Below are 18,524 nucleotides of genomic sequence, written 5' to 3'. Positions count from 1 at the left end.
AATTTCAAATTTACAGAAATATAAAGAATTCCTGAAACCTTCACCCAGATATCCCAAATGTTGATACCTGACCACACCTGCTTTATTCTCTCTCTCTCTGTATATATATGCATATATATATATATATATTTATTTCTGATCTCTTAGAAAGTAAGTTGCAGACACAATGCTCCTTTACTTCAGTTTGTCTCCCCAAATCAAGGACATTTCCTTATAAATATTAAAATCAAAATCAGTACAAATATCAAAGCCAGGAAATTGACATCGATACAATACTATTAGTTTTTGACCAAGTCCTGTTCCCCAACTATTTAGTGATTCTTTAACACTGTATTTATAAAGCAAAACATGATCTCAAGGTGCATGAACCAGTGATCCGGAGACTTGGTTTGCTGGTGGCCCTGAGTTCTGCATCGGAGCTGGGGATTGCCTTGACCCTTCCCTCTCTCCCATCCTCCCCTTTCTGCCTCCCATTCTGAAAGCACAGCTGCCCTTGTGCTCAGCATGGAATGGGCTTCCCTGTTGCTGTTTCCCATAACTCACAATGTGCTCTCCCGTGTGTGCAGGGCAGGGTCCCTAACCCCGCCCTTCTCCCAAGAGGACCTGGCAATTCCATGAGGCATTGGGCAGACATTCTCAGGGCTCAGGTCACTTGATGCAGAACAAACAGAGTTGCGGGTTTGGAGGCTGGGTGCTGGTCTCCCCCCAAATTTCTGCTGACCATGGCTGGAGGACCGGCCAGGATCCCACTCACAGGGATCACTTTGGGAGCAGGAGGGGAGAAGGGTAGGGACTTACAAATGTGCAGGGCAGTCTTCTGATGTGTTTTCTAGGTTTCTGCCCTTCTGAAGTCTCTCCCAGCTGAGCTGCATTAAAGACCCTAGGACCCCTCCCACCTTCTTCAGCCCCAGGCTTGTTGAGTGTGGATGGGATGTCATGTTTGCTGAACTGCAGGATTTTGGTGCTGGGAGGGTCACGTGGTCAGACTGAAAGACTGCACCGTCAAGAATCAAACCTACCCAAGTTTCAATCCCAGCTCCGTTTATCATTAGCTGAGTGATATTGAAAATTAGTTAAGCTTTCTAAGCTCCTGTTTGCTCATCTGTGACATGGAGACCTTTTAAAAGAGTAAATGCATGGTGTCTGACACTAACTAAGTATGGTATAGGCTTTAAGTGTGGCTGAATAATATTTTGAGGTACTGATTTATGACTTTTTAAAAAACTCCTCTCATTTTTCTCCTTTCTCTTTTCTTCAGGAAAGGAAAAGCCAGCTTTACCTTTCTTTGCTCAGGGAAGATGTGGGCAGAAAGCAGAAGGGACTTGCAGGGTCTCCAGGTCAAGATGTGTTTCTCCTGAAGCCCTGGGGGAATTGGGGGCTCCTCAGAGGGTGTAGAAGGCAGAGGCAGGGGAGTCAGGCAGATTCTGAGTGGCGGGGACCTGGACCCTGCTTCCTGTCAGTGGCGCAGGTAGGTGGCAAGATCAGGGTGGAGTGGCCACGTGGCCTGTCTTGGGGAGGATGACCATGGAAGCTTCCAGAAGGCTGGGGGCTCAGGTGAGACACGGAGGCAACAGGGACCCAGGCAGGGACAAGGAAAGACGACAGGGCACTGCTGCCCACCCACGCCCCCGTAAACTTGGTGGGCTGGAGAGTCACGTGTGCCAAAGCACATCTGTGGGGCACTGTGCAAAAATGGCTAAGGTTAATTTGCCCCTCAGTCTGGAGGGCTCCGGGCACAGGGCAGAAATTCAACTGATTTATAGAGCACAAAAAGAACTGCTGCTGTGGACACATCTGAGATTCAGACCAGCTCCATGAGCTTGTAAATCCCACATTTCACAGATGAGGAACCGAGGCCAGGGAACGATTGAAATGTTCAAGGTCACACAACCGCGGTCGCTATGCCGCCTACTTGTAGAAGGCCTAACAAACAGCAACCCTGGACTCTCTTATCTTTGACCCTCACATGACCCTCTCAGTGCCATTGTCTCTACCCTACAGAAGAGGAAACTGAGGCACACAGAAGTAAAGGGATTTGCTCAAGGTCACAACACCATGTGGCAGACCCAGAGTTCAAGCCCAGGGTAATTACACGTGGAGACCCAGGATTCAAGTCCAGGATCATTCCACGTGTACTTTACAGAAACCACGCTCCCCTGCCAACGAACCCCTGCAGAGGAGGTGTCTGGCCCTTTGGATCACAACAGGGTCACATACCAGGGCCAATTTGTCCCCCACCCGACTGTGGCTCCCTGGGGGTGGAGATGACACCAGCTCCACACCTCTGTCCAGTGTAAGCCCTTAGGAGATTCTCAGGATGTGTTGAGTTGGTGGTGTTGCCACTCACGTCTGAGTGGAGGTCACAAGGTTGGGTACCCAGGAAAGGCTGCCCCTGGGCCCTGATTTTGTTTGAGCCACTTTTGTGGGTCAGTTCCCAGACTCAAGGAATCTAGACCAAAGAGAGTCGCTCCCACCTGGCTCTGGGTACCCAGTGATGAAATCTTATCGTGGCTTTTCTAAAAGCTTTTTGCAGTTTTTGGCCTGCTTCCCAGGGATATACAGTCCTAACATCCTGTGCAGTCTGGGGCAGCCTTCCTGATAGCGTGCACTTGAATGCTGTTAGAATGATCCCAATCTTGTGAATAAACACGGAGAAACCAGTGCTTTGGTTCTTGGCTTTGAGGGTCACCTTGCTGACAGAGAGGGGGCTGAGCCTGACTTCCAAGACTCATTGTTCAGTAGTGTTTGCTGCTGGGTCAGGCTGGGCCACTGGTGACATGGAGCAGGGTGGTATAGCACTCTTGCCTGATGTGCTGACCCCTGCGGGTCCCAGCCCCAGATGCTACCAATGGCCCCATTGCTCACAAGCATGGCTGTCCCAAGGAATGTCCAGAAGTTGAGAGGAGTGAGCTGGAAGCAGTGCTGCCCCAGACTCGACATTGTAAACTCATGAACTTCTCACAGCCTGTTGGGCCCTGTGGTACAGTGTATGTAGAGCATCAGACCAAGAGTCTTGTGGCAGTTCAAGCTCTTCTGCCTTACGGGCAAGCCCTTTAACCTCTCTGAGCCTGCATCTCTTCATCTGCAGGACACAATAAAGATGCGGCCTGCTAGTTATTCCTCAAGAGTGGCGGCAAGACCATTCATTCATTCATTTGCTTAACCAAGCATTTAATTGAGCATCTACTATGTGGCATGCTGGGTGCTGATGTGTGGGAGGAAACAGCAGTCGGATGCAGGGCCACTGGGACAGGACACGCAGGCCCTGCCTGGCCTGGCAGGGCGGCGTTCTCAGGGAAGGAAATGGGAAACAAGCTGTATCATCAGGTGGCGTTTTTTTCTCTCCGCTTCCCTGGTTTTGGAAAGAGAGGGTGCCTTGACGGTGTCGTGAGGGTGCTTTTGGAAAGCTGGATGTGCCCACGGCTGCTTCCTGGGACCTGAGAAGCAGCAGCATCCTGGGCTACTGGGAAAGGATATGAGGGTAGGCATTGCCATGGCCAGGGTGGGGTCTGCCTGTCCTCCTCAGGCCTGTCATAAAACACTCAGATTCCCTGTCGACTGGCCTCCTGAGGCCCTTACAAGTCAAATACAGGAGCTTCTGGATCTGCCCCTCCCAGACCACCCCCTGCCCATGTCCGGGGCCCACCACAGGCCCACCACATGCTCACCTCTTCAGCTCCCCAACCTGCCCTCTCTGTTCCAGGCCCATGCTTCCCTCTTCCACACCACCAGGCCTCCCTCACTTTGCAGACATCTGTCCTACAGGGTGTGGATGGCTGGCACTCTAGTCTCCCTCACACCCGTGGTCCCAAAGCCCCTGCCTTATTCTAACTTGAGCCTGAGCTTCCAGTTCATAGCCTCCCCTCACTCCTGGGATGTGACTTCCACTTTGGTGGCTAAGTCTTTGTTTTCCTTTTTGCCCTAATGCTCTCCCAGGCTACAGGCCTGAGAGCATATCTGGCCAATCTGGCCTGGACCCTGGGACCCTCTCCTCATCACAAGCGCCTGCATGTGTGCCTCCAAGAAGCTCTTCTGGGTCCTCTGTGTGTGGCTTAGATGCGCTTAACCTGTTCCCCAAACCTGACCATCATGTCATAGCTTCCTCCTTCCCCTCCATGTGTGGTACATGCTTGCCCTCCCCGTTTACCCTCCTCAGGCCTCCCAACTGTTCATGGGATCTGGTGTCTGCTCCCTCCCCTTCCCAATGCGCTTCCAACATGGAACAAAGGGCCACACCCTGGGGGAGCAGGAATCTTGGATCTGTGGCTCTCTTAGATGGAGATGACAGGCTGAACAGGCACTCTCGGCCTCAGATGCCACTTGGGGAGTAGACTGAGTGGACCCTGGAAACCTGGCCTGGGAGGACTGGGCAGGGAGACTCCAGGATAGGGCCGGCTGGGGCTCCTGTGAAGTCAGGCCCAGGGATGGGAGGCAGCTAGGGCAGGAAGGGGCTCACTGGGAACAGGCCTCTTTACAGACCATAAGGTACGACATGAGATAGGACTCTGGCAGTGGCTCCACCTGTGTTAGCCCAAGAAGTCCTGTTTGAAAGGGGAAATCAGATCAGGAAGGTGTGAGTGACATTTCCTGGCCTGAAGATCAGGCATGTGTACCCTTCAGCTTTGAAGTCCCCGGAGTGGCCCTTATCAGAGCAGGTGTTGTGTAGTCTGGGTGCTATCTTAATGTGTTTGTGGAGTGGCCTGAATTTAGGGGCTATCTCTGCAGCCTGGGCTCCCAGCCAGAGGGAACCCCGCATTCTCTATAAAGGCTGTTGGGAGTGGGCACTGGCTGGAGTGGTGGCCAGACCCAGGTCCAGGATGAGGTGCCTCGTGGTGCTACTTTCAGTCCTCGCTCTCTCCCAGGGCACTGGGATCACCAGGTGGGTGTCAGGCCCCAGGGGAGGGGATGGGCATCGCACGCATCGGCTCTGTGTGGGTCTCTCCATGGTCTTCCAGCCATTGTTCCCCCGGGAGTCCTCAAGGACATGCTACAGTTTCCCAAGATAGTCGCTCCCGGTCAGTCTTGCCTTCGTGTTTTGGGCCTTTCCCTCTAAGGCGTTCCGTTACTCTCTTCAGGGCGTGATGAACGAGAACAGGGGGTCAGATGGGCTGCCTGGGGGATTAAGGGCATGGCTTCTGGAGTTAAACTGCCTGCGATTTGATCCCCAGCTCCATCACTAACGTAACTCTCTAACACCACTTAACATAAATTTGTGAAATTAGGGTGACAGAAGTATCCATCTTATGGGGTTATCATGAGGGGTATATGAGTTAGTATTTGTCAAATGCTCTGAACAGTGCCTGGCACATTGTAAGAGCTATGTGTGTGTCTGTTAAACAAAATAAAGTTCTCGTTATTTTGTCCAAATCCTTTGTGGGTGAAGTTCCCAGGTTCTCCTCCCAAAATAATAACTGATACTTATGGAGCTGCATGCTACTAGGTGCCAGACACTTAACTAGGTCCTTACCTATACTAAGCCTCAGGGATTAGGTAGATATATTATTTGCATTTTACAGATGAGGAAACTGTTGTTCAGGGAGGGTCCGTGAGCTGCCCAAGGCCACATGATTAAAAATGGAGGAGCCGGGACTTGGTCCCAGGTGGTCCCAGTCTTGGTCCCAGACTCTTGCCAAAGACCGTCACACTGCCTCTGGTTCCCAGGTTCGAGCCCTGTCAAGGTCCGAGCCCAGGGAAACCTGAATCCATCCCTGGGAAGCAGGATCCCTAAAAAGAGGTCCAGTGTCTTTGACCAGTGGGGGCTGCTTGTGGTGGTCCTGAAAGTGGAGTTCTTCCAAGTGTCAGGCATCTGGTGGCCTCAGCACAGGCCTGGAGGCAGGAGTGGGTGGAAGTTTCATGGCGGCTGGAGCCTGTGTTCAGGGCCGCCATAGTGGGGCGGTGGACTGCCTTTGATGCTCGCTTGCCCTGAGGGAGGCTCTCTGGGTCTTGTGTTGTGATGGGACAGCTCAGCAGAGTTGCAGTTACTAGTGTGGGAGTCACCAGGCACTCAGCCAGTGGATCTCGTAGCCAGTGAGAACCGGAGCTGGAAAAAACAGAAAGTACTGGGGGCTTGAACATGGGAAAGGGCAGCTGTGGGTTTGCTCCCAGGAGCTCAGCCCAGCCTCCTTCCTTTTGGGCTGAAGTTCTTTTCTATCATCAGAGACAAAGGCTGAGAAATGTCTCGAGAACCTTTCATTTATAAGTCAGGTCCCTGCTGATGTCACACCTGAGGGTGGGAAGGCGCCAGACGAGAGACCATAACTCACATACGAGGTTGTTCCACGTGGGATCCATTTGGGACATGAACAACATGAGAAAACCCGTTTTCTTTATGGGTCTTAAAGCTGCTGCCATTTTATTACTCTCAGAGCACTTTCACACCTGTAGTCTCCAGTTGTCCTTAAAATAGGCCCATGGAGGAGGACCATGTGATTCTTAGAGCTGGGAGGGACATTGGGAACCATCACGCTCCAGTCCTTCAGTCTGCAGGAGAGGAAACTAAGAGCCGGAGAGGTTAAGCCACTCAGCTGGTCCACAGCAGGGCCCCGATACGGCTGGAAAGGAAGAGAGAATGCATTTCGCAGAGAAGCTGGAGCTCTGCGGGCTTTGGGGAGACCAGGTCTTGACCCAGCTTCTGCCGTCTTCCTTCTTGATTCTCTTCCTGCTGATCTGCCTCCATCACCCAACATCTAAATTCTAACCAAGTTCCCTGGGGACCACACTCTGTGCTGAAACCCTTTGAAGAATTTCCACCCACGTTAGGCTGCCCAGAGAGCAGAGAACAGGGGTTGGCAAAGGGTAGGAGCATTGTCATAGCGTTTTCCAGAGTGTGGGGGACACTGTTTTTCTCTCCAGACAGTATGCTTCTGGAGGGTAAGACTGTACCCTTTTCCCCATTGTGTCCCCTGTGCCCCATACGGTGCCCGGCACATAGTAGGTCTACAGTAAGAACTGGAGACTGAATGAGAATACGCTTAGTGTCTTTCAAACCTTGGAGTTGCAAAGCTCATTAGCGGGTTATAAAATACATCGATTGAGTCTCCACCAGCATTAAAAAAGAGAAAGGAGTAGGAAATGTCAGAGTGCATTGCATTTAGTAAGGGCTGGTGTGGATTTGTGAACTGTCGTAGAATGCAATTTTCATTTCGGGTTATGGTACAAGATTGGGGGGGTGGCTTATGGAGCCCAGAGCCTCTGGGCACTTCTCTGAGGCTGGGCAGCCCTGTGGAGATGCCCACCTCACCACTCATTCTTCCCCTTTCCCCAGGATCCCTCTGCACAAAGGCAAACCCCTGAGAAAGGCACTAAAGGAGCATGGGCTCCTGGAGGACTTCCTGCAGAAACACCAGTCTGCCGTCAGCAGCAAGTACTCCAGCTTCGGGGAGGTGGCCAGCGAGCCCCTGACCAGCTACCTGGATGTGAGTGGCTCTGCCTGCCTTCCCATGATGATTCCCACACAGTGTGTTGGCTGCCCCCTGCCTCTTTCATTCTTTCAGGAGTCATGGCACCCCGGGGGATGTGGGGCCGTCTCCCAGCCCTCAGTATCTCCCAGGGGCCAGCAGGCCCTGTAAAACCAATCCCTGCACCTCAGACGACCTTCCTGCGGACAGCATCCCTCAGGGGTACGTGGTCTGCTCCCAGATCCAACCTCATGCCTGCATTTCTGGGCCCAGGGAACCCATGTCTTGGGCTGGGCTTGGCACGGAGGGGGCAGCTGCCTGGGACATGGCAGGAGTGCCCCCTGTGCCCTCTTCCTTTTTGGAGACTGTCTCTCTCATCTGTCACTCTTGGCAGTAAACAACCTGCTGTTTTTCTCTTCTGTGCCCTCGTTTCCTTATCTAGGTCGTCCCCATGCCTGCCCCGGCCCCAGTACTGACCCGTGAGGAGAGCGGGAAAGGAGGGGCGGCCAGGACAGCTTGGGTCTGGGGTCTGTACCTAGCTGGTGCCCCGTCACTATGTCCCTCCCCCTGGCAGGGTGGCCCAGGCTCCCTACCAGACAGGGCTTACCTTTTGGTCCAGTGTATGCTTTGGGGGCTGATTCCGGCAGTGGATGTAGGGCTTGCGGGAGGGGCAAGACACACATGGCTGGGGTCGGAGCTCAGCGTGGGGACCGGGGATGAAGAACCCCCCAGGGATCCTCCTTCCATTTCTTCCCTAGGTCTGTGGGCAGAAAGCACGGGGCCTACAGAACTGAACAGGCTCCGTGCCGAGCGTCAACCCTCACCCAGTGCTGTCTGTCCTCAGAGTCAGTACTTTGGGAAGATCTACGTTGGGACCCCGCCCCAGGAGTTCACTGTGGTGTTTGACACTGGCTCCTCCGACCTCTGGGTGCCCTCTGTCTACTGCAAGAGCAACGCCTGCCGTGAGTGACCCCCACCCCCTGCCCTGCCCACCCCTCTGCTCTGCCAGCCACGGTCAGGGTGGCTGGGGGTAAACACAGGGGGAAGGAGAGCTTGCTTGGACATGCCCAGCCTCGCTCAACCCTTCCAAATGGCCAGAGACTGGGAAGGTGTGCAAATCACAGGCTGATGGATAAAGCACCAGTGAGAAATGAGGGGACTTTTTTCCTTTTGTTTTTGGCTCTATTAAGAGCCAAGGCAGACTCCTTACCCTCGCGGGTCCTCAGTTTTTCTTTCTGTAAAATGGGTCTACGGCATGCCAGTGGGTCCTGGGAGAATGAAGTGAGAGGCACTGAGTAAACTTTTTTGTTGTTGTTGTTGTTGTTTTCTGGCTGAGTGTTTTGGGTCTTCGTTGCTGTGAGCGGGCTTTCTCTAGTTGTGGTGTGTGGGCTTCTCATGGCGGTGGCTTCTCTTGTTGCGGAGCACGGGCTCTAGTTGCACGGGCTTCAGTAGCTGTGGCATGTAGGCCTAGTTGCTCAGAGGCATGTGGGATCTTCCCGGACCAGGGTGCGAACCCATGTCCCCTGAACTGGCAGGCGGACTCCTAACCACGGCTCCACCAGGGAAGCCCCTGAGTAAACATTTAATATATGTAAATAGTTTATTTCTCCCACAATCCTGGGAGGTTGGTGCTCTTTTTGTCCCCACTTACCAGGTGAGGAAACCAATGTTTAGTGAAGCAAAAAGAGTGGCGGGAAATTACGAAGCTGGTAGAAGCCGGTCCCGGGAAACCACAGGGATGGTTTTCTTCTTCCTTTTTTTTTTGTTTGGGAGCTACGAAGGTAGCACTGGGGGTCAGAGAGTTGGGTTGAGCAGCAAGGAATAATTTTCTTGCTTATTTTCAGTAGAGAGAATCGTTAGTATTTAGACGATATCCTTACAAGACCTGGTGAGGATTCAGCTCCCACTGGCACTGTCGAGTGGTGAGAAGATGCTACAAGCCCCACTAACCCTGAGTCTGTGTTCCAGAAAATCACCAGCGCTTCGACCCAAGCATGTCGTCCACCTTCCAGAACCTGGGCAAGCCCCTGTCCATCCAGTACGGCACGGGCAGCATGCAGGGCTTCCTGGGCTACGACACCGTCACTGTGAGTGGGGCTTGGGGCCAGCCAGCCCTCGCCTTCCCCTCGCACCAGCCACTCTCCCACCCAGAAACCCGGGCTCTGGGCTGTGCCACAGCTGGTGCCACGAGGCCCTTTGGGTCCTGGCCCTGTTGGTGGCCCTGTGGGGGAGGAATCTGAGAGGGATTTTTGTCAGCAGCAGCTGTGGGGTGTCCCTCCCTCCCTTCCCCGTTTCCTTCCCATGTCAGTCCCCAGAGCCCCACCCGACGCGCTTCTCTGGGTCCGGTTTCCATCCTCCTAACCCTTTTCTCACTTGACCTGGCCATAGTGAGTCCTGAATCCTGAGTCTTTGCCAGTTCTGAGCTCTTCAGCGTCACCCGTGTGATCTCATTTTAAATTTAGTTCTTTCAACAGCCCTTTGAGGAAGGTATTCTCACCCCCATTGTTCAGATGAGGGACCCGAGGCTCAGATGAGCTGATGACTTGCCTGAAGTCGCACAGCTGGGGGACAATGGGAGCTGAGTGTCAGACCCACGTCTCCGACTCTCTGGGCCTAACCTCATTCTTGATCAGTCACAGAGCAGCATCTTCTTTCATGTCAGAGAGCATCTGTGCCCTCTGGGCAAGGGCTCCCCTTGCTCTTGTTCCTTTTCGGCTTCTGAAGTACTTAATACAGTGGCCAGCACATAGTAAGTGCCCAATACACGTTAACATCTTTCTTTTCGTCCTCATCCACCATCTAAGATTAAAACTCAAGCAGCATCCCTTGGTGCTCTTCCCCTTGATCTTCCTTTAGTTCTTCCCGGAGTCTGGCTGAAGTCTTTTCTACTTCAAGCCCAAAAGGACACAGCCCTTCTCTGCTGACAGCCCTCTCCTCGGCTGAGGAGTTGCCCTCCCAGCTCAGGCCTCCCCAGGAGTCAGCGCCAGAGCCACTGGCTGAGGTGGCCCCGCACACAGGCGTCTGGAAGGCCGATTCCCCTGCCGAGGTTTTGCTATTTTCTGCTATTTTGGGTTCTGGGGGGAAATCCTGCATCTTCACGGAAGAGCTGGCCCTTGCTGTGGGCCTGAGCCGTGGTGCACCTTGCTGTCTTTGCTCACCCACCTTGGGCAGGGAGTGGGAGAGAGAAGCTCAGGGGTCAGGACCTCCCTCCCCCCTGCCACCCACAGAAGTCTCACATGAAGTGAGAATGAGTGGGGCACCCAAGGAAGAGAAAGATCAGTGTGCGTGGAGCAGAGTGAGCTAAGGGACCAGAGCATGAGGGGACTCTAGGACGCAGGTTTCATCCTGAATACCTTCAGTAGCCTGTGGAGCAAGGGGTGACCTGAGGACGTCCACTCTCCATCTCTCTTTGGCTACCTGTGTGTAGGATGGGTTATAAGGGGACAGAGTAGAAGCAGGAGGCCTGGTGGGCCGCTGTGGGAGCTCAGAATAGGCTAGTGGACGCGTCAGCCTTCCAGGGAAGCGGGCAGGTTGATAGGACACTTTGGGGTTAGCACTTCTTCGCAGAGTGCCGATAAAGGTTCACTGATCATACATTTAGTAAGTGCGCGATAAATGTTCAGCGTTCATATTCTTTAGTCTAAGCACTGCCTTGAGATGCAGGTGTTATTATTCCCTGTAACAGATGCGGAGGTTGAGGCTCAGAGAGGTACTGGTCCAACGTCACACAGCACACGACAGAGCAAGGATGCACAGCGGGATCTTTTACTCTTCTTTTTTTTTTTTTTACGGTACGCGGGCCTCTCACTGCTGTGGCCTCTCCCGTTGCGGAGCACAGGCTCCGGACGCGCAGGCTCAGCGGCCACAGCTCACAGGCCCAGCTGCTCCGCGGCACGCAGGATCCTCCCGGACCGGGACACAAACCCGTGTCCCCCGCATCGGCAGGCGGACTCTCAACCACTGCGCCACCAGGGAAGCCCCAGCGGGATCTTTTTCGATGCAAACTGCGTGCGTGTTCTTTCTGTCCATCATGCTGCTCCCACGGCTCTTCCCTGGGAGATGCCCTGGTGCAGCAGCTGATGGCAGGGCTTCAGGCTGGCAGAGGGCCTTGGAGCATCCCTTGTTTTATGCCCTTCTTTGGGCTCACTCCCAACCTCTGCACCATGAGCACTGCTGTCCGTACCCCCAGCCATGCTCTCTCTTCCCCTGCCACCCTGTCCCCTGCCTCATCAGACCAGTTCCCTCAAAACCACAGCACAGAGCTGGGAAAGGAGGCTTTTCTCTCTTAAGCTCACATAACTACGCTGTCTAAAAGAGGGAGGGCGGGCTGGCAGAGCCTGACCCTCGACCTTTCTGGGTCCTCTGCCTGCAGGGCCCCCTGGTGGAGGTCACTCTGCCTTTCTTGCAGGTCTCCGACATTGTGGACCCCCAGCAGACCGTGGGCCTGAGCACCCAGGAACCTGGTGACGTCTTCACCTACTCCGAGTTCGATGGGATCCTGGGGCTGGCCTACCCCTCCCTTGCCTCTGAGTACTCGGTCCCCGTGTTTGACAACATGATGAACAGGCACCTGGTGGCCCAAGACCTGTTCTCGGTTTACATGGACAGGTAGGAGCTGCACCCGGCGTGGGCTGGACTTCCACATCCTTGCAGGGGCTGTCGGCTGAGGAGTGTCCACCCCTTGGGGACGCTGCAACACAAGGGTAGTCACCAGCATCCAAGCAAACCTCTCCTTGCTTCCAGAAACATCCAACCTCCTGCCTAAAGGTCCCCAGCATGGTCACTGATGCAGCCAGAGTCCACTGGGCCAGCATTTGACTTTCATTTCTGGCATTTAAAAAAGGGAGACTGGGGCTTCCCTGGTGGCACAGTGGTTGAGAGTCCGCCTGCCGATGCAGGGGACGCAGGTTCGTGCCCCAGTCTGGGAAGATCCCACATGCTGCGGAGCGGCTGGGCCCGTGAGCCATGACCGCTGAGGCTGCGCGTCCGGAGCCTGTGCTCTGCAATGGGAGAGGCCATAACAGTGAGAGACCCGCGTACTGCAAAAAAAAATAATAAATAAATAAAAAAAAGGAAGCCTGAATCCATCTCTGCATACGGGCTTTTTATCTCTTTTCTTCCAAAGCGGCAGGCCTCAGTAATCATTTATTGATGTCCCTGAGACTCACAGATGTTTAGAGCAGGCTCTAAAGGAGTCCAGCCTTCTCTTTTCAATATGCAGGGAACTGAGGCTTGGGCGGGATGGTCACCCTCAAACTGGTGGATGAGCCATGTCTGGGGCCCAGGGCTCCTGACTCCCAGTCCAGTGTTCCCCACTCTACCCGCCTGATGGGGCAACTCTGCTAGACAGAGGGGTGGGTGGCAGGACTGGCAGAAGGGAACCACACCCAGGAGAAGGAGCTGGGTAACCCAGGCAGGGGGAAGTTAGGTGCAGTCATTCATTCATTTACTCAGTAGATATTTATGGGTCCTTACTATGTGCAGGGGCTGTGCCAGGAGACGGGGATACAACAGCAAACAGGACAAACTGGGAGTCAACTTTTTAGCAGGGGACACGGACAACACACACATCATAATTACGTATACAATTATGATGACAGTTGTGATAAGAGCACTCCCTGCAGGGGAGATCTGCATGTACTGAAGGCTTAATAGTAACAGGCAGCCCAGTCTGACAAGATATGTGTGTGGAGAGTGGCCAGGGGAAGCTTCGCTGAGGCCTGAGTGGGTGGTATGCAGGTGAGGCAAAGGGATGGCACATTTTAAGCAGTGGGGCGACATGTGTCAGAGCCCGGAGGTGGGACAGAGCTTGATGAGGCCAAGGAACAAGAGCTGCAGAGTGAGAAGCAGGTAACCCACAGTGTGCCGGTGTTTCCTGGCCATGAGACAGAGTCCCAGGAGGAGCAGAGAGGGTTTGGGCTGGGGTGGCAGTTTTTTTTTTTTTTTTTTAGAAGATGTTGGGGGTAGGAGTTTATTAATTAATTAATTAATTTTGGCTGTGTCGGGTCTTCGTTTCTGTGCGAGGGCTTTCTCTAGTTGTGGCAAGCGGGGGACCCTCTTCATCGCGGTGCACGGGCCTCTCACTGTCGTGGCCTCTCTTGCTGCGGAGCACAGGCTCCAGATGTGCAGGCTCAGTAGTTGTGGCTCACGGGCCCAGTTGTTCCGCGGCATGTGGGATCCTCCCAGACCAGGGCTCGAACCCGTGTCCCCTGCATTAGCAGGCAGATTCTCAACCACTGCGCCACCAGGGAAGCCCTGGGGTGGCAGTTTTCATGCAGAGCATGTGGGACCTCATTGAAGATCCATTCTCCTGCTCGAGGCCAAAGGGCTGGGGGCCGAAAGCCTTGAGTGGTGGGGGGCAGGGACACAGTGGCCTGAGCAGAGCCAGACGGGCACGTGACCTCCTACTTCCTGACCTCCCCTCCCACAGTAATGACCATGCTCTGGGCTCTAGTGCTGCCTCAGCCTGGGTGGGTGCTGCAGAGTTCAGAGAGAAAGGATGCTGCAGCTGATATCAAAGAAAAGCCCGGAGTACCGGGAAGGTGGGAGAGCTCATCTGAAGCCTTTGGGGTGGAGGTGGGTGTTGGGGGCAGGGAGGACAGTGCGGCAGGGTCTGCATCGCATCTAACCCTGCGTGGGGCTGGGCTACCTCCTCACAGAGCCAGGGTGTCGGAGTCCCACATCATGACTTTCCTTGGTTTCAGGAATGGCCAGGAGAGCATGCTCACACTGGGGGCCATTGACCTGTCCTACTACACAGGATCCCTGCACTGGGTGCCTGTGACCTTGCAGAAGTACTGGCAGTTCACCGTGGACAGGTGGGTGAGCGGCGCCTGTGGCCCCGCCAGAGGCTGTCTCCAGGTGTGGGGATGTGAGGGTCTGGGTGTCAGCCCGGTAGCTCGTAAGACCGTCACATTAACGTATGAATCAGATGCTCTAAGGCCAAGTGTCTTTGTCAGTGAGAATGCTGAACGTTCACTTACACTTTATTAATAAGACTAGCTGTGCTTATCCAGCACCACTACCTGCCAGGCGTTGTGCTGGGTGAGAATATGACTGCCTGGTTTAGTCCTCACTAGAGCCCTGTGGGGGTGGCGCTGTGATGATCCTCATTTTGTAATTTACTAACATCGACTTTGAACCTCACGACCATCCCTTGAGGAAATCAAGAACAGGGTGGTTAATGTACCCATTTTGTAGATAAGAAGCCTGAGTGTAAGAAGACTGGGGAATTTGCAGCAAATAAATGGCAGGAGAAAGCTTGAAACCAGATCTTTGGGCAACCAGGGTGGTACTCATTCCACCCCTTAATGCCTGTGACTTTGTTGTTTCATTGAAGTTTCTGTCCCACAGAAGGTCAGGTGGCCTCCACTGAGCCCCTGGGTTGGGAGAAAATGGTTTCGGGTCTTTTCTCTCAGTTCAGGAAGTTATGGGGGCTCCAGGAAGGAGCCCAAAGAAAAGGGTCTGGGGTGGCTGGACTTCCTTCCTGCCAAGGATCCTGGCAGGGGAGGCTAGGAGGGACCCAGGGAGGGAGGGGTGGATGCCGGATGCGCTGCGAGGCCGTCCTATTTCCCCTCTGCAGTGTCACCATCGGCGGTGTGGTGGTGGCCTGTGATGGTGGCTGTCAGGCCATCCTGGACACGGGCACCTCCATGCTGGTCGGGCCCAGCAGTGACATCCTTAACATCCAGATGGCCATCGGAGCCACACAGAACCAGTACGGTGAGGTGAGGCCAGACCCTTATCCCCACCTCCCCAGACCCCCCTGAAGAGGGAACCCCTTTGCACATGGAAGAAATGACAAAGGGAAATGGTGAGGGGCTTGGGATTCCTGCAGGGGTTGGGGGGCATTCAAGATGGCCTCGCTTTTCTAGCTTTGGCTCACTTGCTGTTGGGGGCCCCATGTCTCGTGCAGTGGCTGCAATCTGACTTCCTGTCCGCAGGGAGGGTCCTACATCCCCGACTCACTGAGCTCTGCTGCGCCCTCTTGTCCCCCTCCACCCATGGGTCTCCCCTCTTCCTCCCTGACAGCTAAGTGCTCTCAGTGTCCTTGGGAGCTCTGGCTGGGCTTGGAGGGGAAATGTCGAGGCAAACAACTCCTTGTCTCGAGCTGGTGTCTGTCCCTGGGCTGGTCCCCATCGGTGTGACTCCTCTGAGGTCTAAGGATCTCCCTGGGGGTCCTCTGAGTAGCAGGTCCCTCCCCACTTCTCGGCTGCCGTGCAGAGGCAGAGGACCCACCTGGGACTTTCTCTGCTACTGGCAGTCAGATCACACCCACGGCCCTTCTAAGAGGACCTCCCTCTGGTCTTTAGTTTGACATCGACTGCGGCAGCCTGAGCAGCATGCCTACGGTGGTCTTTGAGATCAACAGCAGAATGTACCCACTGACCCCCTCCGCCTACACCAACCAGGTATGAGTCTCCGGAGAGGAAGCCTGGGCTCACCCAGCTCCCCTCCTGCCTCCTGGCAACTCAGCACATTGGTGATAAGTGGCATGGGCTAGATGGAGAGAGCAGGACGTGCGTTTAGACCACCGGGCCTTTCTGAGTGGGGTCTGTGGTCCTTGGGCCTCATTTGTGGCTGTGGCAGCCTCATCCTGGGAGAAATGGTGCAGACAGGAAGGACCGAGCCCAACGGCCTGAGGGAGGGTGGGATGGGACCACAGCCACCCATAGGAACCTCCATCCACTGCGCTAGCTTCTAAGCCCTGGGGCCTAGGGCTTTGTCTGGGATTTTTCTTGATAACCTGGGCTTTGTGGGGACCCAACCCTCATCCCTACTGCCCTGCCGGCTTCAGCTTTGACCTAATCCTGAGCACCCCGAACTGTCAAGGTCTTGGGTCCCCAGGCCTGTTCTGGCTGGTCACCAGGGCCGTAGGTGCTAAGAGCAGGAGGACGGGGGCGTGGGGAGGGCCAGTGAGGGGGAACGGGGAGGGGACCCACCCGGTGATCTTGGATCTGACACTTCATTTCTGAATGTCAATTTTTTCGTCTGTTGAGTAGATGAATCTGATACTTGTTTGCTTAGCTCAGAAGGTGATTTCAAGGGTGAGAGGAAATAATAGATGAGAGAGTGATTGGGGGTGGGGTCCGGAGAGGCACAGCAACTGGGGTTGGGACCAGCTTCATGTCAGCCTTCCCTTTCCCAGGACCAGGGCTTCTGCACCAGTGGCTTCCAGGGTGAAAATAATTCCCAGCAGTGGATCCTGGGGGATGTCTTCATCCGGGAGTATTACAGCGTCTTTGACAGGGCCAACAACCGCGTGGGGCTGGCCAAGGCCGTCTGATTGCACCTCGGACCAACAACCTCACTGTCCCCAAACACACGCACATACACACATGCACCCGCACGCATGCACACACACATGCACACACATAGGTGAGGTTTTTAAGCAGACGGTTCTCAATAAATACTACATCTCTGCAAAGCCTGGCTTCCTTTGGGGCTGAATCCCTGCACCGCTCTGGGGGTGGGATGTGACAGTCACGTGGTGTGTTCGGCAGAACGGGGGCCACATGGGTAGGGGAGCACAGGGGACACTGTGGATGGATGGAGACTTTCACAAGGGAATTGGCCATTTCAAGTTCAGGTCAGGTTTTTAAAAGCAAGACCAGTCTTGCCTTCCTGTTTTCCTACTCCCCGTCTTTCTGGGGAAAGAGTGCAGTAAGGGAGACCTTTGCAGGATGAGACTTGTGCCCGGGGAACAAGGGCTTGAGGTCAGGCCGAGTAGAGAATATTGGCCTAGGGAGAGAATGGCTCTAGTTCTATTAAGACAAGGCCTTGACTGCCATTTGGAGAAGACATTAGTGGAACAGGCAGAGGGCTTCTGGGAAGATCTGAGGGTCCTGAGGTTGCTGTGGGGAAGAACCACAGCCCAGAGTCCCATCCTCAGTCTTAGAGGCTCCACACCTGACTTGCCAGCGCCTGAAAAGCAGCTGCAGCGCCGGAGTGGGCCCATGTCCACTGGCTCACAGAGGCAGATATGTCAAAGGTCAGCAAAGACCACAGCTGTCAGTGAACAGACCACGCATGCTCACGGGTCCCTGCAGTCTTCTGAGGAGGGGAGAGTCCGCCGAAGAAATACAAATATCAGGGGGTCAGAACAAGGGCCTCTAGGCAAAGGTAAGAGGCTTTTCTCAGTCATGCTGCTTTGAGGCGCTGTGAGGGGCAGCTGACCAACCTCCTGGGGAGATTCCAGTGCTCGGTCACTTGGCAGGAGCTGTGCACGTTTGCTCCCTCGACCCTCCTTCCCTTCTCTGCACCCCTTCTTTTTTTTTTTTTTTTTTTTTTGCGGTACATGGGCCTCTCACTGTTGTGGCCTCTCCCGTGGCGGAGCACAGGCTCCGGACGCGCAGGCTTAGCGTCCATGGCTCACGGGCCCAGCTGCTCCGCGGCATGTGGGATCCTCCCAGTCCGGGGCACGAACCTGTGTCCCCTGCATCGGCAGGTGGACTCTCAACCACTGTGCCACCAGGGAAGCCCCTGCACCCCTTCTTCTGACAGTCTTTTCCCTAAAGGGGACGGTACCATTGATCAGGCTTCACTTTTCTAAATCACAGACAATCTTGCCCCCAGGACAGTCACTGGGCTTTAAGTCACACCTTTATAGTGGCTGAACTCTCAGAAGGCCTTGGAAAGAGGTCTGGGACTGCATTATTATCTAGTCCCTGCCCTCACTATATCCTGACCACACGTGCTCTGCAAACAGCAGGGGGCAGGTGAGTCACGTGGCATGTCTCAGACAGCCGGAAGCTACAGGTGTGGCTGTGACACTTCACAAAGGAGGCTGTCCTTTAGGAAGGGGGCAGGGGGCTCCCACAGGAGCTGCGGATGGGGTCCTGCTGACGGGACCCTCTGGGGGCATCTCCTGGGGTCTTTCCCAGCTGTACCCGAGGACAAACAAGATGGTACCCGGGGTGGTGGAGATGCTGTGTCAGTGGCTTTCTCGTCTGCGGCTGAGCAGCCGGTGCTGGCCGTGGAGGGAACTGGGGACCTCTGGTAGGGAAGAAGCAGGGCTGCACCGTGGTGGGTGACGTGGGGGAGGAAGGGCTCAGGCGTCAGCCCTGGGGAGCTGAGGGGTCTGGGGTGGGTTTGGGCAGAGGACACAGGAGGATGTTCTGGGACTTC

At 54.7% G+C, this 18,524-nt stretch overlaps 1 protein-coding gene across 1 annotated transcript; it reads left to right on the top strand.

The window, feature by feature from the left end:
• Positions 1-4,817: 4,817 nt before the first annotated feature.
• LOC309957303 (chymosin) lies at positions 4,818-16,683 on the top strand (the record flags this gene model as incomplete). Its single annotated transcript, XM_082832483.1, has 9 exons — positions 4,818-4,879; positions 7,265-7,415; positions 8,242-8,359; positions 9,366-9,484; positions 11,806-12,005; positions 14,102-14,215; positions 14,980-15,124; positions 15,710-15,808; positions 16,546-16,683. The coding sequence occupies 9 exons, from the start codon at positions 4,818-4,820 to the stop codon at positions 16,681-16,683; spliced, it is 1,146 nt and encodes a 381-aa protein (XP_082688609.1).
• Positions 16,684-18,524: the final 1,841 nt, after the last annotated feature.

This window comes from Leucopleurus acutus, assembly GCF_964270905.1.
Source record: "Leucopleurus acutus genome assembly, chromosome: 2".
Taxonomy (NCBI): Eukaryota; Metazoa; Chordata; class Mammalia; order Artiodactyla; family Delphinidae; genus Leucopleurus; species Leucopleurus acutus.
Note: the sequence above shows the minus strand (reverse complement) of the source record. Positions and strands in the feature narration are given on the sequence as shown.